This window comes from Triturus cristatus, chromosome 2_1 (assembly GCF_964204655.1).
Source record: "Triturus cristatus chromosome 2_1, aTriCri1.1, whole genome shotgun sequence".
In the NCBI taxonomy this organism is placed as follows: domain Eukaryota; kingdom Metazoa; phylum Chordata; class Amphibia; order Caudata; family Salamandridae; genus Triturus; species Triturus cristatus.
The window spans coordinates 1,134,050,380-1,134,076,365 of record NC_140581.1 but is presented as its reverse complement, the minus strand read 5'-3'; the positions used below and the strand labels follow the sequence as shown (position 1 = coordinate 1,134,076,365).

At 45.0% G+C, this 25,986-nt stretch overlaps 1 protein-coding gene across 10 annotated transcripts in view; it reads right to left on the bottom strand.

Annotated features, from left to right (window-relative positions):
• Positions 1 to 25,986, bottom strand: part of WDFY3 (WD repeat and FYVE domain containing 3) — a 1,391,721-nt gene that overhangs the window by 308,140 nt on the left and 1,057,595 nt on the right. For all 10 annotated transcript variants that reach the window (XM_085636566.1, XM_085636564.1, XM_085636563.1 and 7 more), the window contains 3 exons: positions 22,379 to 22,499; positions 10,175 to 10,260; positions 9,830 to 9,910 (listed from right to left, as the gene is read on the bottom strand). In XM_085636566.1, coding sequence (XP_085492692.1) covers positions 9,830 to 9,910; positions 10,175 to 10,260; positions 22,379 to 22,499 — 288 coding nt within the window. The remainder of the gene's footprint in view (positions 1 to 9,829; positions 9,911 to 10,174; positions 10,261 to 22,378; positions 22,500 to 25,986) is intronic.

The window sequence follows — 25,986 nt, the reverse complement described above, 5'->3', positions numbered from 1 at the left end:
CCCTGGCATTCAGAGATTGTGCCAGGTGGTTCCCTTGATGGTCCAGCCATTTCCAGAGGCTTAGAGCCTACTCGCACAGGGTCTAGGACCCCACACCGCTCTGCTTGTTGCAATACCACATGGCAGTGGTGTTGCCAGTAAGCACCTGCACCAGCCTCCCTTCAATGGACATAAAGAAGGATTTCATTGCAAAGTGAATGGCCTCAGCCCCAGGAGCCTCATCTAGAGCCGGGTCTCTACCCGAGACAATTGCCCCTGATCTCCGCCTCTCTGGGATGGTTGCCCCACCCAGAAGGAATCATCAGTCACCACTGTCAGCTCTGGTTGGGAGAGAATGAGGGGCCTGCTGGTGACCCACTCACGGTCAAGCAACCACCATTGCAGACCTAGCAAAGTCTCTTCTGAAATATGAATGTGGTTAGAAAGGTCTCCTTAATTTTAGGCCCACTGAGACTTCAGATCCCACTGCAGAGCCCACATATACCTCCTGGCGTGCTTGACCAACAGGAGGCCTTCCAGTGAGAGTAGCCTCATAGTCTACCTCCCTGAAATCCAGGACAGAGGCTAAAAGATCGGGATCATAGCCTGAATGTCCTTGATTCTTCATGAAACCAAGCTCTGAACTTGAAAAAAATTCAGGTTTGACTTCAGCATGTTGATAATGAACCCTCTAGATGACAGGGAGTTCAAACATAGTCTGGAATAGGACGGACACACCTGCCTTCAGCCAGTCATCGAGATAGGGGAAGACTGGGACTCTTGACCTTCTAAGGTGTGCTGCTACCACAACAGCCATTTTTCTAAAGACCCAGGGTATTGGTAACACCAAAGGGGAGCACAGCAAACTGAAAATACTTCTGTCTGACTACAAACCGCAGGTACAGCTGATGGGCTTGCAGGACGATGAAATGGAACTAGGCATCAAAGGGGTCTAAAGTCCCCATCCAGTCTCCAGGGTAGCCAATGCCTGGACCAATGTGAGCATCGTGAATTTTTCCTTCAAGAGGAAGACATTGAGAGGGTGCAGGTCTATAATGGGGTGCAGGTCTAAAATGGGGCGCAGGTCTAAAGACCTCCGTCCTTCAGCACCAGAAAGTAGAGGGAATACCATTCACAAGCAACTTTTTGCGCAGGCACCCTTTCAACAGAAGCTTTGGCCAAAGGGGCTGCAACTCCTGACAGAGAACAGATACTACTCAGTCAGACGCTTTAGTGATGGTGGAAGGTGCAGAAGAGTGGCAATGAAAGTTAAGGTGTACCACTTCTGGACTATCTGCAGAACCCACCTGTCGGACGTGATAGTCAGGCAACCTATCAAGTATCATAGGATCCTGCCTGAAACCAGGTGGCTGGGCTCCCATAAGGGCATGATAGAGGGGATTTGGCAGATGGGGCTGAGAGGGTGTGGGTGTAGCGTGAGTGGCTGGCTGTCCCTGACCACGTGAGCGATGGAACCCGTGGACATACTGCTGTGCACTTTGCTGGCGTTGAATTGGCTGGTGGTATGGAGTACCTCTGCTGAAGTTGTGAGAGGAAAGGTAGGGCTGATTAAGCAGGCAGTGCAGATAAGCCTAGCGAGCGAGTTGTGGCCTTGCTCTCCCTGAAACGCTCCCGTCCACAATCAGCTTTGTCCCCAAACAGGTAAGTCCTATTAAAAGGCATGTCCATATGGGATGATTGGATATTGCCTGAAAAACCAGCTGACTGCTTTTTTGGAGTGGAGGCAAATGGCAAAGCTGGTGCCAATGGCTCATCCAATGGAGGTGGTAGAGTCCAATCCACAACTAATTGTGACCTTGGCTGCCTCACGACCATACTGCATGGCCTGGGTTAGGACAGGTCGGAGGTCTTCTGAGACACCTGGGAGGATGAGAGCTACTGAATCCCAAAGAATGCAGGAACAGTGGCCCAGGAGGTAGCTGTCGTTCACAGATGTGAGGACCACACTGGTCCCTCATACCAAAGGACTCCACTCGTTTGGATTCCCAATGAAGGGGGGAGAAGTCGGAAAGGTAATCAGGTTTGTCTGACTTATAGACGCATGCACCACCAAGCTTTCAGAAGAGGGGTGCAAAGACAAAAATTCAGGTTCGCACAGGGCAGTGGCATCTCACAATGTGGTGACTGACCAGGGGTTGGGGGGAGAGGTCAGGAGCAAAGAAAGGTGTGGCCCAAGCCCCGAAACAGGTATTTGTAAGGCTCTCATTGAAGGCTAAGAGGAGCTCAGTAGATGTTTGCCCTGGTAGGAGTACTTGTGTTAAGACACTAGGTCTGACCTCTAAGGTGGGGAGCTGGAGGTTAAAAACGTCTGCTGCCATACGCATGACCATTACATAAACGTTGAACTCCTCAGTGGTAGGACCAAGGGGTGAGAGGAATCCTGACTCAGTGGAAGTATCAGGGTCACTGTCTTCTTGAAGGTCATCATATCAATTTTTCTTGTAGTATGGTTGACCTATCATCAACCACATTGTAATCATTATCCAAATCCTGTCCAAATAAGGAATGTAACCTATGCTGCAAATCAAGTAGGGGAGGTGGCGGCTCAATGGAAGCCGAACAACGCTTCAGTCAAGGTCGGAGCAATGCTGACTTAGAGAGCACAATGGGCATCTCGGACTCCAGTGGCGATAGTCAGTTGGCATTGAGACTCCGGGAACTGGTGTGGAGCATGGCGCTGGAGGTAGAGTGGGAATGAGAGCAAGCGGAGGATCAGTGTTGGATTTGGAGGAACCACCTGGCACTGAGGGCAAATCTGTTGGCGGCACCCCAGATGGAGGGCTCCTTGATGCACAAAGGTGCACTAGAGGGAGTTGATAAGGATATGAAGAGTTGTTGCATGACCTCATGGAAATCTTCGTACTGCTTCAAGGTCACAGACGGCCCCGGACCCTCGGGTTGTGCTAGGACAAGTTGTGGAATAGACTCAGACGTCGATCGACTTCGGGAGCGAGCTCAAGAGGCACGGTGATACCCTTGCACCTTCTCAAGAGTATGAGAGAGGTGGGAAGGTGACAAGTCTCATATGGATTTTGTGTGTTTTTTTTATTTACTTACTCTTACAGTATGACAACGACCAAGCCCAGGAAAAGGACCGGGACAGCCCCTTCGACTTGGACCAATCCTGTTGTGGAATCTTTTGGTGCTTGGGGACAGAGTTTGGCATTGTGGTCTTGTATGCCCTTCAGGTTCATCAATGCACAGCCACTGCAGGCCTTAGTGTTGTGGCTCGACCTCAGGCAAACCTTACAAGGATCAGTCACAGACATGTGTTTGCGACAGTACTGACGGGGTTTAAAACCTATCATTTTGGGAGGTGACATTTCCCTTACACACTGGATTTTAGAATTTCAGAAGTAAACAGTTCTCTTGAGAAGCAAGAGGTAGCTCCAGATCCTCATCTGATGGCATGGAAAGAAAGGAACTGACATCAGGAGTGGTGCCCATATAGGCTCCTCACATCATTTCTGGAGAGGTACGGCGTCAGTGCAGAAGCCCAAAGCACCACCTAACGGCACACAAAGGTACTGCTCAAACTTTTCTGGATCCAGTCTGATGGCTGGGGAATAATCGAAAAGTGAGGAATCTGTGGTTAGAAATCTCTATCTGAAATGATGGAATAGGAAACTTACTGACTCTAAATAGTCCCAGGGACAACTGTATCTGAAAAACTGCTAATGGGTGTGAGGTAATTCAGACAGCCAAAGAGCTAGGATTTCTGATCTCTGGAGACTGTACATATAACGTGAGGTATAACTCTGAGTAATAGTGGATTCTAGGGAGAATGCAGTTTAGCTTCTCTTCACCTCATTGGCTGGGGTTCAGGTCATATCCAACAAGGTGGATAGGCTACTAACATTGTGGTTTAAACTTGTTTTTAGGGCTGGGTGTTATTATGCATAGCTGTTTTATGTGAAAAGAGGCTCCCACCTTGACGTTGGGGAATATGAGCATATGAACCCAAATCTGCAGAACTGTAGTTACACGTGAATATGATCAATAATCGTTAACATTTGGTGATTTCATAACAGGAAATCATGAAATAAAATAGATGTTATCCATCTACCACAGGAAACATATTATTGATTCAGAAATCAAAAGGTGTAACACCTACTGCCTCACAATTTAGATAATGGGAAAGAGCAATGCTACCAGTAAAGCAAACACATACGAGGTCACTCAAATCTTATTAAAAAAAAAAAAAAAAAGAGTTGCAACTTTATTAACACTATTGGTGATGGATTGCAATCACTTGCAAGTACAGACAGATGTCTTCAAACTTTTGGTGGACTGATTGCCTAGTGCTACAGCAAACCTATGTAGATTCACAGTCAATATTCAGGCTGAAAATTTTCACCACATTGCTGACATCTCAAGAGGCCTACTTGAAGTTACCTCTACTATAGGAGAACTTCAAACATCTAATGCAGCAATTAGGGCATCTCTTCCAGCTGCACAGAGTGAGGAGGCTTCATGGCACAGCTCCACGTCTGTTAGTGAGGGAGGTACGATTAACTGAACTAGAAGTCAGTGCATCTATGGTGCACACAACAGACAGATACATTTTGGGCATTTGGGAAGTAGACAGACTTATAGATATAAATATAAAACTTTTTCCTAATTCTTTGGGTCTTAAATCTTTGTTTATGAGTGTTGTTTTGGAAACAATTGAAAAAATATTTTAAAAATATGTGAATAAAAAGTATACATGACAAGCAATTACTACTTTGTCAGTTTTATTTTTAAAAACAACTGTATTGTATTATTTAGCCTTTATTTAAGGATTACATGTGTTTTTTTCTACCGTCACATTACTTGTGGCAAAAATCATCCATTTCCTAAAAATAGGGCTCACCATGAATTTACAAATGCAAAAGGCAATGTGGAAATCATAAGAAGACAAATTCATCATAATGATACATTATGTAAATGGTAGGCATGGCGTATAAGATCAACTAGGCTTTCGTATCTTGTTTAATCTGTTTTTTTAACTAACTATATAATGGTTTTTAGCTAATTTATTGGTACCAGTAGCAGCATGAAACGTTTCTCCATCTTTTTATGTTCTGGTTCCTTTTTACTGTTCTATTGATTATTCTTGCTTTTTAAGATATATTTGTATCGAAATAAAGCCTATTTGACTGACTGTAAATATCACATTAATATATGTATAAATAAATGTTAAATGAAAATAATTAAATGTTTCATAAATCATACACTGTCTGTTTTACTTCTATGATTTAAATAATCATTTTAATATATGTTAAAATCTTTTCCTAGTTATCACCAAAGTCCTCTCGATAAATAACAAATGCAAAAATCTTACTTACGGTAATGCCTATATGTAAATTGTGATTCCTTATTTATTAATTACACTGTGGTAAAATTAGAAATCACTATTTTTGTAAACATTTAATACATTGCTAATGCTAATTTTGGCATCCGCGAACCAGTTTGCGACTATTTACTGATTCAATAACCTTTTGTACATCTGGCCCCATATCTTTATCTGCTCAAATGGGTACCCAAATTGGAGTTCTCTGTACTTAATTATCCTGGATCTGCACAACCTCAGATCAACTGCCACTGGAGGTCTGTAGTATATCAGTAGGCAGTGTGAGGTCTAGCAATTTTCAAAGATTTTAATCTGGTACCTTTCACAATCATTATATTCATTTCCTAAATATACCACAGCATCTACAAATAAATCTTCTAGAGATTCTCATAGCTCTTACAGTGCTGAGATTTCTTAAGCAATACAGGTCTTTAAAACTTGTCAAGAGTTACTTATGACCCAAGCTATTAAGTCTGTTCTACAAATCAACACTTTAAAACTATACATCTCTAAATACATGTTTTAAAATAAATGCCAAGGGTTTCATTCCAAAGCAAAAATTCAATAGTTTAGTATTTCATTTAGGCATAGAATGTCAAATGTAGGAAAAGTGAACCCAAACCCTGAAACGAAGGCTCCCCATTGCTTTGATTTTGGTACATCTCTGGGCTCCATTGGATACCATCATCTATCAGGTGCTTCTTGAGGGTCTAGCAATATGGCAAGAATCATCAGAACAGCATTGTCAAGGTTCATCTCACTACTACTCAGCAAGTTGAACTGGGATAATCTCTCTTAAGATCTTCCAACATCATGTATAGAGAACCTCCTAGCCTTGTCTCAAACGGCCAGTCACCAACAATTCTGGATACTGATAAGATTTGCTGTCATATGTAAGCGAATAACAACCACATCTATCTCGCTCTAGAAGACAATTTTTGGGACTTGCCAAACATATCTTGCTGCATATAAAAGTTCGGTCACTGGATGCAAAAAACTGTCTCTGCCTCAATGCCAACAAAACAAAAATCCTGCTTATGGGCCATGTTAAATGAAGTACCCCTCCCAAAGGATTTAGCTTGAATCACTGTCTGTAACCTGGGAGTGCCTCTGGATGGTGAGCTGTCCTTCAACCCCAAATAAACATTAAGAGAAGAAAAAATACCTCCTTGTGATTTATGATGTTCTCACTCTTGTGAAGGGCATGGTAAGCTTGTAGCTCGAGCAGAACTATATATCACACCACTGTAAAGTGTTGATAGACAATGCCTTGCTTAGAATGTATAACTTCATGACATTTGTATGTAGCTCTAAACTTGGGGATTGAGGGGAACTATGCACCCTGTACTGATTCCCACAGAACTCTTGTATGCTAGTTGGTTGATAATGTAACCACACACAAAAGGATGTAATCTGATATGCAAGGACAAGTCACTGGAACACACAAAGTTTACAACCCTTTAGAGTTTATTTTCTGTTTTTAAATCAATACAATCAGTTTAAAAAACAAACGCTGTCTGAAAATCAGCTAGTACTTACTCAGAGGGGCTCCAACTCTCCCCTGCCTCGCTCATAAAATTTCCCTAGTACTTCCTGTCCTCATCTCTTGTAGAAGTACATAGTCTGGCTTGTATGCCTAGTAATTAGCCTGAAGCCACATTCAATCACAAAGGCATTGCAATCCTTCCACAGTTTCCCAGTAAAGTAAAAGAAACAGTAAAAGAAACATCCAGTTGTAAAACCATTTGTCCTATTCTCAAAGCATTACATGGTGGGGTGCTAGGATGCCTTCTGCCCCTTACCTGTATGTAGAAGCCAATGTCTGCTTATTAAAATCGATTGTCCATATACATGACACTACAAATCTGCCCAATCAAAACTAGTTTCCAAATTAGGTTCAGACCACAAATTGATTAAATCTAGACTGACCACCTACCCCTGATAAATACTAAGCATAGGAGTTGGAATGCATTAACAATAGGCTGCCTCTTAAACTGGCCTGAACTATGTTAGAACCTGGATATGATCACAACTGAACCCAGAAAACACTAGTTTCAATTTTCAATGAAAGGTTTTTAATTTTCAAAATGCAGTAAGCGGGGTATCCCAACCTTCAATTTACATTTATAAGCTTACAAAATAAGTGTTTTATTTGTGTGCTATTTTGAATTTGTGAGGACTAATCCTCGGTGCTTCAAAAACATTAAACCAGGTAAGAAAATCTTCCGAGTGCTGTACTCTTTTTTTTTTTTTTTTTTTAAATACACTGTATATGGTTTTCCATTTCATTATAACTAAGATTTTTCAATTCTCTACATCAATATATTTTTGGGGGGGATACAATGAAATCCAAACAATCTGTGCAGGGCTATGTCTGTTACAGTGGTAAGAACAGTAATGCAAGTAATAGGAAAGCTGAAATTGGGATGTCACTTAAGCCGAGGTCATTGGAATCAATGCAGTAATCGTGTTGTTTAAAAAGATGTAAAACAGTGGGGCTAATATGTATCTCTACTGAACCCTTTTATTGACTGTAAACTATGCATTACAAACCCCAATACTCTCAAGTAGAATACATGTAGAACAGTTTTAATGTAGGTTGTTAATTGCATTATTTAAGCTCCTGGGCCACTATAGTAACCGTAAATTCAATTCTAAATATATTAGATCTGAACAGCTACATAATTGAGTTTCCCAAAATTACCTGACAAAACAAGGAACACTAGCAACACCTAGGATCATAAGTATACTTATGTCAGATCTCATAATCATCATTACACATGATAAACATGGACCTCTAGTTTTTTTTATTTTTGAGTGTACAAGTCCTGCGCTCCAACAAGGGTGGGATTTCCTAAATTATGACATCAATTCTGCTGGGGGCTAACAAAGTTGATGAGATGAAGCAGTTTAACAATACTTTGGGGCTTTGGTTTTAATATGGACCTGACAAGACTAAGCCCAAATTTCCAAGATGTAGAGTCACCTTTGGCCATGCATCCAGTAATATTGTATACCGCTGGACCCAGTCATGAATCAACAAGCCAGGAGTCCCTCGTTCTTTCCTACCATTCCTAAGGGTCTACTTCTCTTAATTTGTTTTTGGGGTTATGAAGCCCAGGCTTAGCTCTGGGGATCCTTACTCTTGGGTGTATAGAACACAGTTCAATGGGCTGTATTGCCCTGAATTGTGGCTTTCACCAGGTGGGATGTACAATTAGATTGGGATGATTCTCCCTGGACTTGATTCTCTTGCTACGAACTTGTGTGGGATACTTTGTGACAGTCAAAGTTCAAAACAAGCTTTTTTTGATTTTAAACATTAAAATCATAAAAGCAGGAATATAAAAGAATAGATCATCGTAAATTACATATAAAATTCATCAATACACATCTCATAAGTATAAGTTCCTAAAAATTCATAAGGTACATATAGACAATCTGTAATTCCTAAAACGAACCATCTCACACTAAATAGTTCCAATCTGTTACGTATCTTGCGGTTTAGTTATTTAGGCATTTCCTAGTCCTCATCACACTCTTTAGAAAACCCACCATGGAACCAATACAATAACAATTACCCAACATCTGTAAATGCACGAAGGCAGGGCGACATTGCCTCCATCCTCCCCGTTTTAATAGGGGTGTTATCCATCTGCGCCTTTCGTTGCTATAAAACTTACAGAATAGGATTGCGTGTAATGTAGATTGTAATTAAATATTGTCACAAGGGCATCGGCAAAGTTCCCTTGACCAATCACTAATAGCTGGGTGGGTGATCAGGCAGTGGAAAGACCAAAATCTAAATCTAGTTAATAGATATCTATCGTATTCGCCCATGACACACACCAAATATGGTTGGATATCGCATGTTGTAGTAATTATTTGGTGTTTAACCACCATAGGTTTATTCATCTCAAGAGTTAACCGGTTTTCTTCTAGGTGGGACATACAAACCTTTTTAAAATCCTTACGGTTGATAGAGTTCATGTTATCGGGTGAGGTGAGTCAGTTCTTGAGGAAGTAAAGTGAGTTTAGGTAAGTGTGTAACAGAAGGAAAATATTAGTCTGTTCTTGAGATGTGGAACCTAGGCATTTTGATGGAAATGGTCAGTACTGTTTTTTTTTTAATGGCACACGATTTAATGAAAGTTTCAGTTGGCCCGGCCAGTATTTGTACAAGTGATCTGCAGATCACTGGAGTGGCTGGGGGAAGAGTTATAGGCCTCTTGCTTGGGATTAGAAAACAGACTTTTCCAAATGGCTAAAGGAATCCTTCACACAATTCTGGCAGGTGAAACCACATGCCATCTAACAGAACAGTACACCACGTTATTGTATTAAAAATATGAGTTTTCAATTATCGAAGGTGTCAGTAACTTGACAATTGGAATGGAAGAGTATTTTTTTGTAAAAAAATATCATCATACTGTAAATTCCTGTTTCCATCCAATTTCACAGACATTAACTTTTCAGAAATAAACTAATACTCACCCTTGTTCGACACTGGTGTTTGGTCGTTGCCCAGACACCGACTCAGAACTGTCAACTAGAGATGGAACCACCGCCAAAAACCTGTATGATTGTGAAATAAAAAGAAGTTCAACATGAAGGTCTAATAGCAAAATACATCAGCACTAAATAGGATGTTCCACATAAGTGTGCTATGTTATTACCTTGACTTCTGAAAGTCTTAAAAATATATTTTGTCTGTCATTATCAAGTAATAAAAAATAAATAATAAAGTACTTTAATGTGCAGGTTGCGTGTTATATCCAATAATAAATTGTTAAATAGAATGTTTTATTTTCCAAGTCGTGTAATGGAATTGTCCCATACCTTTGATAAACTTTATTTCTAACTCCTTTCTGAAATGCGAGAAGGTAATTCCTTCCATCTCCAGAGAACACTTCAATGGCAATTGGCTGGAAAAAACAAAAGATTAAACAGCTCAGAAAGCAAATTTCATGTTTTTGAAGAGATGTACAACTCATTAGTACAATTTTACATATAAAGGCCAGACTCAACTTATAAGGCCAGGTGCCAAGCCCTGCTAGGGAAATCATTGACCAATACATAAACAGAAAACACTATAAGTGAGGAAGCGCCTAAGGGAAGCATACTATAAAAGCACCTTACATACGATGACAGGCCCGGACTATTATATTGTTTGCTAACCACAAGCATTTTTAGGATGCCACATTTACAGATTAAGAGGGGTTATCTAGCCGAAGAGGCTACCCGGGTGGGGCAGATAAGCCGTGCACACAAGGCACCCTTGGACTGGACTATTAGGGTAGGCAATGACTCCACATTCCTTCATATTACGACATGGACACAACCCCAGGTACAGGACACATTGGACTCCACACAAATACACAGACTAGGGACAACAACCCATGCTTGACAAATCACGGGCGGCCCCCAATATGACCTCATTTACACGTCACATAATATTCTAGATGTCGGGTGCTTTGTATACCTGATATCTCACAGATTTGTTGTATTTACTTTTATAATTATTGGTTATGATTTTCAGGTTGAAAGATGCAAATGTCCGGCAAATTAGTGATACTGCTTGCCTCCTAAAATCCATGTCTTATTGTTCATTGTTTCCTAGAAACTGTACCATACACGCACCATATATTGATGTGTTGACAGACATACTTGCATTGTACTAATGGATGTAAGCAGAGGATACATAAGATAGACATGTCCTACCCCTCAATCAGGGGTGATGGTGTATGTGGGTATTATAAACCCATATCAAACTACTAACGCACGTTAACTGATGAGAAGTAGCGGTAACATTATACTGTGAATGTCATAGGAGAGGATTTGTAATTATGCAAGTACTGCCACAGTGATACTAACCTTGTATATCAGTGCAGTATTGGACTAGGATTGCTTGGTTTGTATTAAGAAATTGATGAAAAAATTTAAATAAAGATATTTAAATAAAAAATAATTAAGAGGGGTTATCTAGAGTTAAAAAAAAACTACTGGAGCAAGTTTTTTTCTCATCAGGGCTGTATCAATTCCATCGTTTTATGTATTCATGTTTTTTGCACTAGCTTGATTGTTGATCATTTTGTTACTAAAACTGCTGCTAATTTATTGTAGAGGCTTGGTGTGCTAGGTTGCTGCTTGCCTACCTGTTGACTTTCAGGCGATGCCACCAACAAAAGTGCATTGTAATCTCTCAGAATACCTCTGAGATACTAAATGAGGAGGTGTACCTATGATCTTCCATATGCCCGTTTGAGCAAGATAAAAGAGATGCTTCGAAAATCATCAATGGTACTCAGTCAGCAAAGCCCAGGAGGCCTAGATGTGATCCAGCAAAGCAAAACACTAATCACACAAGTTGCTTACCTTCGGTAACAATATATCTGTAAGAGACATTAGTTAGTGATAGATTCCTTACCTTAGAATTACCCTCAGGCATCAGACTGAATCCTGAAAGTTTTCGTCAACATTACCCCTGCGCGTCGGAAGGTGGCGTCGTGCAGCTACGCATCCGTCATAGCCGTCGTGATCGCCGGGATGACGTTGTGGCAGCTACTTAGACGCCGCCCTCGCGCGCTGACGTCAGTTCTGTACACAACTTTCCGCGCCAGGAACGCAGAGCCATGCAAGATACTGACCACTGGTTCATGGAAACTAAGGCCCTGAAAGGGATGACCTTAACCCTAGAAATCAGTTCCCAGAACGGGGAGGATGGGTGGGGCGGTAAGGAATCTATCACTAACTAATGTCTCTTACAGATATATCTTTACCGATGGTAAGTAACTTGTGCATCTGAAAGAGACAAGTTAGTGATAGATTCCTTACTTTAGAATAGATGCCCCAGCAATACCAACCCCGGTGGTGGGTCTGCGAACCAAGATCACAACAGAAAGTCACGGAGAACAGAACGGCCAAAGAAGCCGTCTCTACGGACTTGGCTGTCAAGGCAATAATGCTTAGTAAAAGTGTGCAGCAAGGCCCATGTGGCCGCCTGACAGATGTCTTGCAGGGGGACACCACGTCCCAATGCAGTAGTAGCTGCTGTTGTCCTGGTAGAATGGGCGCGCAGCCCCACCGGATGCTCCTTTTTAGCCAGAGAATAACAGACTTTTATACACAAGATTACCCAGCGGGAGATAGTTCACTTGTGTACAGCCCAGCCTTTCTTGGCGCCTACGTAGCTAACAAAGAGCTGGTCATCCACCCGGAACTGTTGTGTGCGATTTAGGTAAAATGAGAGTGCACGTTTTGGGTCCAGACGGTGGAGCTTCTCTTCCTCTCTGGAAGTGTGCGGAGGCAGAAAGCAAGTGGGCAAGGTGATAGATTTCCCGATATGGAAGGCAGTAACAACCTTTGGCAAAAAGGAAGGCCGAGTGCGGAGCACATCTTTGTCCGCATGAACAGACCGAAAAGGTGGTTTACAGGAAAGAGCCTGGAGCTCACTCACGCGCCTAGCGGAGGTGATGGCAACCAGGAAAGCAGTTTTCAAAGTCAATTAACGAAGAGGTCAGTTGTGAAGCGGCTCAAAGGGAGCGCACATCAAATAGGTAAGAACCGGATTCAAGTCCCACTGCGGCATCACAATAAGAATAGGAGGGAAAAGGTGAGTAATGCCTTTGAGAAATCTATTTACAACAGGGGACTTGAAAATAGAGGGCTGATCAGGGAGCCTGAGAAAGGCTGAAATTGCAGAAAGGTAGCCGTTAATAGTGCCCAGAGCAGAGCCCTGCCGGGCCAAAGAAAGAAAGAACATAAGGACTTCTGAAAGAGGGGCAGAAAGGGGATCCAGGGCCTCTAAGGGTGGCACAATGAGTGCTGCAGCCCTTAGAGGCCTTCCCTGGTCACAAGGCCTTTGGTACCTAGGGTACCATTTACCAGGGGCTGACATGTAGCCAGGGTTTGCCAATTTGGGTTTTGTGTTTAAGGGAAGGAACATAGGCCCTGGGCACCTGATTGGCATGAGTCCAGGGCACACTCAGTCAAAGTACATTCAGCATTTCAGCAAAACGTGGGGGCATACCATGCAAGAAAGATGGCACTTTCTCATACACACGGAGTACAAAAAGTAACCCATAAAGTAATCTGTCAAATAATCAAAAGTAATCTAACAGTAATTTCCACTGTATTGAAAAGATTTACAAACCTGTAATGAAGACATTTTCATTCAGCTTGCTTGTATTGTTCAACCTGCCTCGAAAGGCAGGAAGTGACCCTTGACCCTGTTCACAGGCAGGTCGCTCCCCACGCCGCACAGCTCCACCTGACTGTGCCCGTGTTTCCCGCCCGCTGCTGCCACGAGTTTGTGCCGCCAGGACTCTGTGTCCACTGTCCCTGCCCATTTCCTTTTCTGCATGTCCTCTGTTGGCTGCTGTTGTCTGCCGTTTTGTTGCTGTTCAGCTGTTTTGTCGCCTTTTTTCAGCCTTTTTTTTTCCAGCCTTCTCTGTCCTTTTCTTTCCGTTGCCCGCTCCCTTACTCCCGTTTCCTGCCACTGCGTCCCCTACTTCCCCGCCCCCTCGCTCGCCCATTCGCACCCGCACCCACCTCCCAGCTGCTCCTCCCTCCCATCTCCCCTTCTTAATGGCGCCCTTCCGCGCCAGCGCCAAACCCCCTGGCCCCCGCGAGCGCCACGACACCCGACGCCACTATGACGCCACCCTCCTCCACGCACTCAACACAGACCGTTCATCCAACTGCTTCCAGGCCACCCCGAAGCTCACCCACGGGCTCTTCACCTGCCGAAACTGCAGCTTCAGCAACCAGCCAACACCTGCACGTCCTGCCCCCCCCCACCAGGGCAGGTCGCAACCATCTCAGATGCATACTACTCAACACCCGCTCAGTCCACAAGCACGCCGTCGAACTCTGGGACCTACTCGACTCATCCTCGCCTTCTTGATGGAGAACTGGATGAACCCCTCCTCGGCGCCCGACATCGCCATAGCCATCCCAGACGGCTACAAGATCACCCGCAGGGACCGCACCAACAAACCAGGAGCAGGAATAGCCATCGTCCACAGTAACACCATCAGAATTTTGACCAGCACCGAAGACACCCTCAGCACGGCCGAACACATGCACTTCCAGATCTACATCGATCACACCACCACCCTCAGAGGAACCCTTGTCTACAGACCCCCCGGACTCCGACCACAGTTCAGCGACTCCATCACCAACGTCATCAGCACGCACGCCCTGGCTTCCACAGACTACATTCTCCTCGGAGACCTGAACTTCTACCTCGAGAACGCCAACGACAGCAACTCAAACAGCTCGTCACGACACCCACCCACCCCGCCGGACACACGCTCGGCCCCATATTTTCTGCCAACAACCACGTCACCTTCAGCCACACCACCGAACTTCACTGGACCGACCACCGCTGTATCCACTTCTCCTTCAAGAAACACACCACGCACAACCACCCGCAAAGAATCCCACACCGCAGCTGGAACAAGGTCACCGAAGACCAGCTAATCACCACCCTCGCCCGAGGCCCATCAACCGACCCCACTGACACCAGGTGGCAATGGATCAACGACTGCGCCAACACTCTTGCCCCGATCAGGAAAACCTCAAACAGACGCACCGACAGGAGGGCTATCTGGTTCACCACCGATCTCCAGGCTTTCAAGCAGAAATCCCTTAGACTCGAGAAGAAGTGGCACCTCGAACAGACACCGGACAACCACGCAGCCCTCAAGAATGCCAGCCGCAAGCACCACCAACTCATTTGAACCGCCAAAAGGACATCCTTCAAGGAACTCATCAACAACAACGCGCACAACAGCAAAGAGCTCTTCAACATTGTGAAAGAACTCGCCAACCCCAGCTCCAACGAAATCCCACCGTCGCAAGACCTCTGCGACTCCCTAGCCACCTTCTTCCACCGCAAGATCGCAGCCATCAACGACAACTTCAACAGGCAGACCCCCCTCCGGCAGACACCGACACTTCAGACTCACCGCCCCCCAACCACACTGGCCTTCTGCAACCACGTCAACGATGACTACACCATCAAAATCATGAACACCATCCACTCCGGATCACCATCCGACCCCTACCCCCACCACATCTTCAACAAAGCAAGCTCTATCATCGCACCCCAACTCCGGAAGATCATCAACAGCTCCTTCCAGACCGCCACCATCCCAGAGAGTTGGAAACACACCAAGATCAACGCCCTACTCAAGAAACCCAAGGCGGACCCAAACGACCTCAAGAACTTCCGGCCCATCTCCCTGCTCCCGTTCCCTGTGAAAGTAATCGAGAAGACTGAGAACAGGGAACTGACCCACTTCCTAGAAGAGAACAACATCCTGGACTCGTCCCAATCCGGGTTCCGCAGCAACCACAGCACCGAAACAGCCCTCATCGCCGCCACCAACGACATCAGGGCCCTGCTGGACAACGGCGATACCACGGCCCTCATCCTCCTGGAGCTTTCGGCCACCTTCGACACCGTCTGCCACCACACCCTACGCACCTGCCTCCACGACGCAGGGATTCGCGACAAAGCCCTGGACTGGATCACCTCCTTCCTCACCGGCAGAACCCAGAGAGTTCGCCTCCCCCATTCCGATCCGAAGCCACCAAGATCACCTGCGGCATACCCCAAGGATCATCCCTCAGCCCGACCCTCTTTAACGTCTACATGGCACCGCAAGCCAACATCGTCCGATCGCACGACCTCAACATTATCTCGTATGCCGATGACACCCAGCTGATCCTCTCCCTCACCAAGGACACGGCCACTGCCAAAACCAACCTCCACGAAGGAATGAAGGCCGTCGCAAAATGGATGAAGACCAGTCTCCTGAAACTGAACGCTGACAAAACGGAGGTCCTCATTCTCGGCTCCACCCCCTCAGCCTGGGACGACTCCTGGTGGCCGGCCACACTGGGAGCTGCACCAACACCCACCAACCACGCACGCAACCTGGGGTTCAACCTGGACTCATCTCTATCAATGACCCAGCAAGTCAACCCAGTCTCCTCCACCTGCTTAAACACCCTCCGCATGCTACGCAAGATCTACAGATGGATCCCCACCAGAACCAGAAGGACGGTCACCCAAGCCCTCATCAGCAGCAGGTTGGACTACGGCAACGCCCTCTTCGCGGGAACCACGGCCAAACTCCAGAGAAGACTTCAACGCATACAGAACGCCTCCACTCGCCTCATCCTCGACATCCCCTGTCACAGCCACATCACTACCCACCTGAGAGACCTGCACTGGCACCCCGTCAACAAAAGGATCACCTTCAAGCTCCTCACCCACGCTCACAAAGCACTCAACGCCGGACCAGCATACCTCAACAAACGACTCACCTTCTACACCCCGAACCGCCAGCTTCGCTCCGCTGACCTCGCCCTCGCCACCGTCCACCGAATGACCTCCGGCAGCAGATCATTCTCCCACCTCGCCGCCAAGACATGGAACACCCTCCCCATTCACCTGCAACAGACCCAGGACCTGCTGACCTTCAGAAGACTTCTCAAGACCTGGCTGTTCGATCAGTAGCAGCACTCCTCCCCCCTCCCCTTTTAGCGCCTTGAGACCCTCACGGGTGAATAGTGCACTCTATAAATGGATGGATTGATTGAAAGGTACCATTTAGACTTACCTGTGTCAGGCCTGCTGAGTTCTAGAAAATAAATACAACTAAATAATATTTTTATACAAATCAAATTGGTCTGAGTTCAGTCTTTGTGTGTGACATAATTTGTGAGTGTGTACAACAAATGCTTAATACTACCCTCTGAAAAAGCCTTACTGTTCGCCCACACTACCACAAGTGCTATCTACTTTTACCTCTGCCTACCTTTGGGGTGGCACTGGAATAATTTTGGTATAGTATATACAGAGACAGCTTCCTACAGTATGTACTTGAGGGCTAAAGAGTTTTTCTACATCAAAAGGTAAGTGCACGTATATTTTGCTGTACTTCAGGCTTAAAATGCGAAACCTTAAGCCAGGCATGGCGTCTAAGGAGAACACTTGAGTTAACAACTCTTGCAGCTGTGCTGGCTGCATTGAGAACGCAGCGAATAGAGGTATTTGCAGTTAGTTTGCCCTCTGAGGCAGTCTCTGAGCATTACGTGTGCTGCGGTCACAGGGCTGTACTTGGAGCATTAGGTGCCCTGCATTCACTGGGCTGTGCTTGGAGCATTAGATGCGCTGCATTCACAGGGCTGTGCTTCAAAGCGCCACGAAGCTGCTGGCCCCACCTACGGCACTTTTTTTTTTGATAAACACATTTTTATTGATTTTAAAAACATAGGACTATTCAGCCAATATACGGAAATCACTGTTTTGAATACATTCGCACGTTCATTGCAACCCCGTCTCACTGTCCCCATAAAAGTACAAAGACAGAAGTTAGGACTAGGTTAAGCTGGACCCTCCACATTCCCCAACCACTTTCCCCACACTCTGCGGGATTTCCTAACGCACCCCATGGGTTTATAAAGGGCTCTTTCTTGGGTCGCGCACCAGTCCACCCCACTTCACCACCGTTCCAGGGTGGGTCGGTCAGGGCTTATCCAGGCCGCCGCAATGTCCTGCTTGGCCACCATCACAGCTGTATTAAAAAACAACTTGTCATTCCTGGACCCATCCAACCCATCAGTGATCCCCAGCAAGGAGTGACATGGATCATGAGGAACCTCTCATCCCAATACCTCCGTCAGTTCCACTTCAATGGCTCCCCAGAACTGGCCCAAGCGAGGACACGACCAGACCATGTGAAGGAAGTCAGCTGGGGTGTGGTTACATCTCGCACATGCCGCATCCGGACGCAAGCCCGCTCTGTGCAAGCGCAGGGGAGTGAGGTACGCAGCGTGTAAGTAGTAGAGCTGAACCAGCTTGAGCCTGGCGGAGACGTGATTACTCTGGGGGCCATAAGGGCGTCGCGCCAGTCCGCCTTGTTGAGGGGGCCGACCCAATCCACCCATTGGTCCCTCAACTTGTCTAGGGATGTGGGAGTGTTGTTGACAACGGTACGATAAATGCGGGACCCCCCCCCCCCTTACCCAAGTCTCCCATTGTCGTTTGGGCCTCTATGGGGCTATACTCGGGCAGCCTCATATAATCCGCAATATGCATTTGGAGAGCATGTCTCAATTGGAGATATTTATAAAACTGAGACGAATGGACCAGCGGCACTTTTAACAGTATGCCTCTCCCTGCATTGGAATTATCGAGCTCGGGGCAGTAAAACACGAACCTACAGCAAACCATGTTTTAAAGAGCAAACTACTCAACTACGTCACTGCGTTCACAGGGCTGTGCTTCAAAGCACCACGAAGCTGCAGGCCCCACCTGCAGCACTGTTTACAGTATGCCTCTCCCTGCATTGGAACGGGGGCAGGTAATTTCACTTTTTTTTTTAGACAGATTTATATAGCGCAAACTTGACCCGAAGGTTTTGGAGCGCTTTACATAAGTTCTAGTTACGTTACACAAGGACACTTTAATGAGCCTGTGCACGTGAGAAGGATTCTGGGAAAGGTTGCGTGTGGTGGCCACATACACGCTGTTAGCTGCTGGGGCAGAGATAAACAAACTTTTATGGCAGAAACATGTAAATGTATCACCGTGACACAAACTATTCTTTTAAATGAGCACTCGCTTCGCTAGCACCTGGAATCACTGCTCACTCGGCTCTTACATTTTGTGTGTTAGTACTCTCACAATATATAGTGGGTTTCGGACAACAAAAAGGCACCAATGGAGCTCGGGGCAGTAAAATACCAACCTACAGCAAACCATGTTTTAAAGTGCAAACTACTCAACTACGTCACTGCGTTCATAGGGCTGTGCTTCAAAGCGCCAAGAAGCTGCAGCCCCACCTGTAGCACTGTTTACAGTATGCCTCTCCCTGCATTGGAACTGGAGCAGGTCATTTTACTTTTTTTTTTTTTTAAAGACAGATTTATATAGCGCAAACTCGACCCGAAGGTTTTGGTGCGCTTTCAATAAGCTCTAGTTACGTTACACAAGGACACTTTAATGAGCCTATGCACGTGAGAAGGATTCTGGGAAAGGTTGCGTGCGGTGGCCACATACCTGCTGTCAGCTGCTGGGTCAGAGATAACCATGCTTTTATGGCATAAACAAGTAAATGTAAATGTATCACCGTGACACAAACTATTCTTTCAAAGGAGCACTCGCCTCTCTAGCGTGTGGAGACACTGCTCTCTCGGCTCTTACATTTCGTGTGTTAGTACACTTACAATTTACAGTGCATTTCGGACAACAAAAAGGCGCAAATAGAGCTTGAGGCAGTAAAACACCAAACTACAGCAAACCGTGTTTTAAAGAGCGAACTACTCAACTACGTCACAGTTTAAAAACAATCCTTGCATCTAAACCCTTTTGTTTAAATTCCAATCCCAGTTTCCGTTCCCCTATATAATGTGGTTGCGGGTTAACAAGTGGGAGGGGGTGAGGGGAGCGTGGCCAAGAGTACACACAGCGTTTCCCTTGCTGGAGCGAGCAGGGGCACCATCTGTTTGCAAGATAATTACAAACAGATGTCACCAAAGTTCGCTCTCACAAGGGAAACGCCAAACGTGCATGTGTTGCCATTGAAAGCAATACAAAGCGTGCATGTTTTTTGGCGAAAATGCAAATTGATTCCAAGAGGTCTCCTCCTATGCAACGTATGTGCGCTGTGTAGGCGAGACCTAAAAAAGTTGTGGTTTCACGAGTCTTAAATAAACAAATGACAGATACTAGTGATGCAGTATATTTTCATTCCACTTCTGTTCAAGACCACAATCACAATACAATTGCACGCTTTTGATGAAAGCAACAAATTATCACTTTCAGGGTGGACTTTGGCAAACAGGGGCAGTTGGCCAATTCTAGTGGCCATAAGTGGCCCCACTCCTTCCCTGGATGGGTTTTTCATTCCTTTATTTCAAGGATTTTTTTTCATTCTCCCTCAAATACAGAAGCACTGTGAGGCTACACCAAGATGTTAAGCGGTGCTTTACAAAAAAAACAGAGATAATATAAATTAAACACCAAGAGAAACTGCACCATGTAGTTGATGGTGGCTGCACTTATACTTTGATCCTTCTGGAACTCATCTTGGTGTGACACAGATACCCATTCCTATCTTTCTGCTTGTGGCGCTGCTTGGCATCAGAGGCAATGTCCATCATGGATTCCGACCCCCTTTGACCCATCACATCCTTCTCCTTTCAGCTCTGCGTCTCTAATATGTGCCGCCACACCTGTTTCCTCACAGCCTCACCTCATGTAATCCTTATGTGCACAGTTTGGATTTCTTATTCCCTTTGACTCTTTTTGTCAAAAATGGGTGTGGGCCTCAGCTTATTTTCTTGGAGGATGGAGACATGTTAACTGTAATAGTACTGCGTGCTTACATCACTGAAAAAAAAAAAAACAAGTTGAATGGCAACAAATATGAGGTAGTGGTCTTAAGGAGAGAATATAATCCAGGCTTTTAGCTAGCTTGGAAGTTTTCAACTCTTGCTTCTTCTAAATAAAAATCCTCAGTAGATTTGTTAGAAGCATATGAGCCGGCACCTGTTTCGGCTTGATAAGAATGGTAAAGAACTTCCTTCCTCTCCTACCGATGGAATCCCGTAAGATCGTGGTGCAAGCCTTGATTACATCTAGGCTGGACTATGTGAACATCCTGGATCTGGGGCTGCCTGAGTATCTGCTCAATCGGCTGCAGGTTGTGCAGAACGCTGCGGCAAGAGCTATTCTTAGGGTAAGCACCAGAACTCGTATGTCACCTCCCCTGGAAACCCTTCATTGGCTTCCGGTGAGGGAAAGGGTTCAGTTTAAGGCCTTAGTTCTTGCCTACCGGGCTTTCCACGATACGGGTGCTGTGTACCTGAGGAACAGGATCCAATGTTACCAGCCACAATGGGTCCTTAGATCCTCTAAGCAATCTCTTATGGTGATCCCTAAGTTCATAAAATCCCGGATTGGAGGAAGGTCTTTTCAGGTGCATGGTGCGCGTCTATGGAATGAATTACCCCTATATCTGAGGCAAGCATAGGACCTGCTGTCTTTTAGGAAACAACTGAAAACATGGCTGTTCCAACAGTAACTACGGGTGGGGTTAGTGTGTTCTGAGGTTTCTGCCATGAGATTAGCGCCGGAACACTCCGTGTGAGTATCCCCGCGTTTTAAAAATATTTAATTTAATTCATTTAATTAGATTTAATTAATTTCACTACACAGATTTACGACTGAACAGGAGGTGAAAAGCAGCGATATGCCTAGCACTCTGTGCTAGACTAGTGGTCTGTTAGATAATGTTGAATGTTCAGACACACATTTTGTTGTTTTAGCTGAAAATCATTAGATTTTGTAAACTGGGATCTGCCAGAGAAGTGTTTTTGACTATGACTAAAAGACTTATAACTCTGTGTCAAAGGCTCTCAAAGCAATATGGAATCATCTTATCTGTACAAGGCTTAACAGTTTTCCCCTCAAATAAAACTGCCCTCCATCCCAGATGTTAGACTTGCAACAAGAAACCAGGTGCGGTGTAAAATCACTTTTACAAATCTAGCAGGTAAATGCACTGTAACTCAAGTGGTATGCAATCCTGTTAACTAAAGAAACAGATTAAGTTTGTGTACTCAAGTTGAAAAAATCTAGTACTAATATATATTACGTGAATATGGGTTTCTAGGAAATGTGGACTCCTAAAAGAGAAGTTAATTGCATACTGATAAACTGGGTACTAGGACAGGAGTGTAATTGGCAAAATTAGTAAGTTTAAGATGAAGTGTATTCAAGAGAATAATTTCTTCTGAGTTTTTAGGGTCTTACAGCAACACCACATAAACTAGGACGTTAAAATAGTAAATGAAAAATAAATTGCATCCATTCCATTAACTTCCCAATAGTTATCTAAAGCGGAGATACAGACTGCTCTTCTCTTCAGATTTGTATCCATTCAATTACTTTTGACAAATAATTGGGTGAAGCAGAAGTAATGAACAAGTCCAAATAAATGGCAAAACAAAATGTGTAGTCACCTCCAATAAGTATCTTCTTTTATGGACTTCTTTTATATCTTCATACACAAATATGCTGCATGTTCTCTTAAGCATACTTGGTCCTTGTCTTGCTCCACTGGGGATGATTGCCTCATACATGCTGTAGGTAAAGTCAAAAAGCAAATAATGTAATTATAAAATCCATGCCATTACTTCCAGTCTATAACTGATTTTTTGGTGAGAAAGTGCCACCCAATATTTCTCGTCAACCACAAAAACAGAAACACTACACAAGGCTCCTCTAAACATATTTATATATCTGTCTATCTATAAGTAAAACTGATGTCTACTTAATAGTGAAGTCCAGAAAGTGACTCAGTCCAAAAACCAGTGCATCCGACATCGCAATACAAAACAGACTCAAAGTTTTACCAACTGTGGCCATATTACATTAAATGCCTAGAGTGAGCAAGGGGTGGTTTTATACATTTTCTTGTGCCCTGGGACCCTTTGGTATTACAGAAGTGGCAGCAGACACTCTATTGGGAGGGTGCATATGGCTTTGTTCATATTACATGGGTGCATGGCACACTACGTATTCTAGATGAAGGCATAAGTCCAGGCAGACCATTGGTAGGTAAAATATGAAGAGGCACAGCTTGGAAGAGGCATGCTCAATTTACCAGGCATAAGAAATGATAAAACACAGCTACAAGTCACTAGTAATGGGGAGCTTTAGAGTTGAAGAAGAAAAAAAAAAACAATGAATAGCAAGAAGTGAACAGCCAATCTGAATCAATAGGCATTTTTTGCTGCTCCACAGACTATTCCTAATAAGGAATTTTGAAAGTGTGAGATGCACTAAATGGGCACCACAGCACAATATAACCAACAGATTTAAGATACAAAACATACTAAAGCACTGGTAATCACAGACAGCTTACATCAGGCATTGTCAATTGGGTCATCAAGTTATCATATACAATATAACTAGCTTGAACAGGACACTAGTCAGCCCCTTCTCAAAAGCATATAGAAAGGTGATTTGAATGTCTTTAGTAATCAGATTCTCATGTCTCAGTACACGGTATGCTTAGGCTTAGTTAAGTTCTTGTTCAACTGAACATACTTTTTAGTAGCTAAACAGTTTTATTTTTTTCGTAGACTTGGAGACCCCATATTTTTCATATATTGCCCTTGTTTTATATTCACTTTTCACCGTGATGCCCATATGAGTATTTGAATTAGGCAGCAATCCCAATCAGACTAGATCAGTAGTTCTTAACAATGTGACTTCTGTGAAGCCCCACTTAATTACTGGAACCCGAGACCCCAACTAAAACATTATTGAAATTCAAGGACCCCCCCTTAAAGTCAGGGCCCCGGCCTAAGAATTTTTGATGATTTGGACCTCAAAACAATAGGCACAAAGTAGAGAAACAAGCATTCATAAAACAAATACACAAATTACAAAATATTTTATTTAGTTCACAAATATAAAAAAAATACTTTAATTTTAAACTAAAGTTTGGGGCCTGTCTAAATTTTATTGAGGCCACTAATCGTCTATACTGTATTCTGTTTAATTCACCTGCACTTCTCACACGAATCAATCTGAGGATACAAATATATTTTTAGCCACTAATTTTAGAGTCTATGTCAGGACCGGAGGCGAGGATTATGTTATTCTTTCTTCACTTTATTGAATAGCAGCCACTTTAAAGTCAAAAACTACTTTTCCCATGAACCATAGGGAATAACATCAAAACAATAGAGTGTCCACAGATAGAATGTCTCATCCAGTTCACCAATCAGGAGTCCCCAGGTTGCTGATTTTCTTCGCTGCTTGCAGCCAAGATAAGTCTTTTTTCCTAGTGTTGCATTGTTATGAGAATTTATGGTATTGCGTTATATATCTAACCAGGTTATTGCTGTTTGAACTGTATGATCGCAGGCTTTGTTTTCGTTCACGCGGCTTGACAGCCTGCGGCGTTTCTGTGTTTGCCGTTCTCTCACGGCGCATTGTCAGGGGCGCATGCGCCATATTTTGATACTAGAAGCGCGTTGCCCGCTTTGAATGTCAAACGTGCTTTATATCAGGGTGTAATTTCAGCTGCGAGCCGCCGCTACTCGGTGCCTTGCTCCGGCCGTGGGAGTCTCCCTGCTCCCTATTGGCCGTACCTCGGTGCCAGCTTGCGGTGTCTGCATGACGCCGCCAGAGGGCGCCTGACAGCGTCTCTGACGCGGCGTGCGCCTGGGATTCCACGCATTCCTGAGCACGTCGGAACCCAGACTGTATCGCCGCGTGAGCCTTGTCTGTGTCTGCCCTACACCCCTGACAAGGGTCTGTGCTCTGTGCCATTAGGCATTTATTTGCATGGTTTTCTCCTCACGCCCCCTTGAACGCCTGTTTTCACGGGTCTGTAGCTGCTGTTAGGCAGCCTTTGCCAGTGTTTCACTGCCTGGGGGTCCGTATATTGTAGGCCAATAGCACTCTGTTGGCAGAGTCTGTAGTGCAGATTCACTCTGCAGGGATCCACTTGCTGGCAGACTGCCCATTTATATATTTTTGCACCAGAGCTGTTTGGGTCCCAGGCTTTCGGGCCTTAAATTGCGAGCACTGCCCGCCCATATTACCGGCTGACACCCAGCCCCCCTTTATTAGAGGTTCACCACCTCTATTTTTTTACTGCTCTACTCATCACTTACCTGTTATCTTACTTACCTCTCCATGGAGACCTATCAGGACGATGTCTATAAAGACTATCAATGGGAAGAGGACCCTCTTGCGGCTCTTCCATGGGATGATGACTTTTATGACGCGGTTGATGACTCCATACATAAGGCGGTAGAGCAGGCCATTACCCCTCTTGAGGAGCGGCTATCCCGGAAAATTGACCAGGCCTGCGAAAAGCTAGCCTGAGCCGCGCAGGCCTCGTCCAAAGGCCTTTCCCCCAGCTGTCCAGCCACGGACATACACCAACCACCAGCCAAACGTGCTAGGGAGGGGGGGGTGGATTCTGATGCATTCAGCCGCCTTAAACAAGCTTTTTTGCCAGTTCTGTTCCGCCGGCAACCCCAACTTCGGCAGACGGGGACCCTGGGGACACAGACGCTTCTCCTGAACAGTCCCGCCCCTGGCTTCCTTCCAAGTCAGCGCCAGCCTCTAGCGAGCCAAACCTGTGTGCGGACATGCTGGACCCGGACAATGTCTTACATCCACGCTCCTCTGACTGCGCCCCCTCCGAGAAGGTCGCCCAGTATGTGGCCAGCAGGATCCGCCGCCCTCTTGAGCGGACAGCTCGTAGTTGCCTTAGGGCAGAGTGCCCCCGTCCTTCCTTGGAGGGAAAGGTAGCCGTCACTCCTGAGATTGACCCCAGAATGGCTACCTTTTTGCTAAAATTTGTCAAAGACCCCAAGAAAGGCATCGACAGGTCCTGGTGTGCCTGTCAAGACAAACTACTGGATGTCTTGGGGCCCGCTACCAAAATCCTAGAAATGGCTGAAGAGGCCAAGGTCTCGGGCTCTCTCATATCCCCTGAACACCTCTCTTCCTGGACCCAGCGTGTAGTGGTGTTCCTCGGGAACGCCAACTGCGCGCTTTCCACAGAACGGCGCAGGTCACTTCTCATCAAGGTTGACCCCAA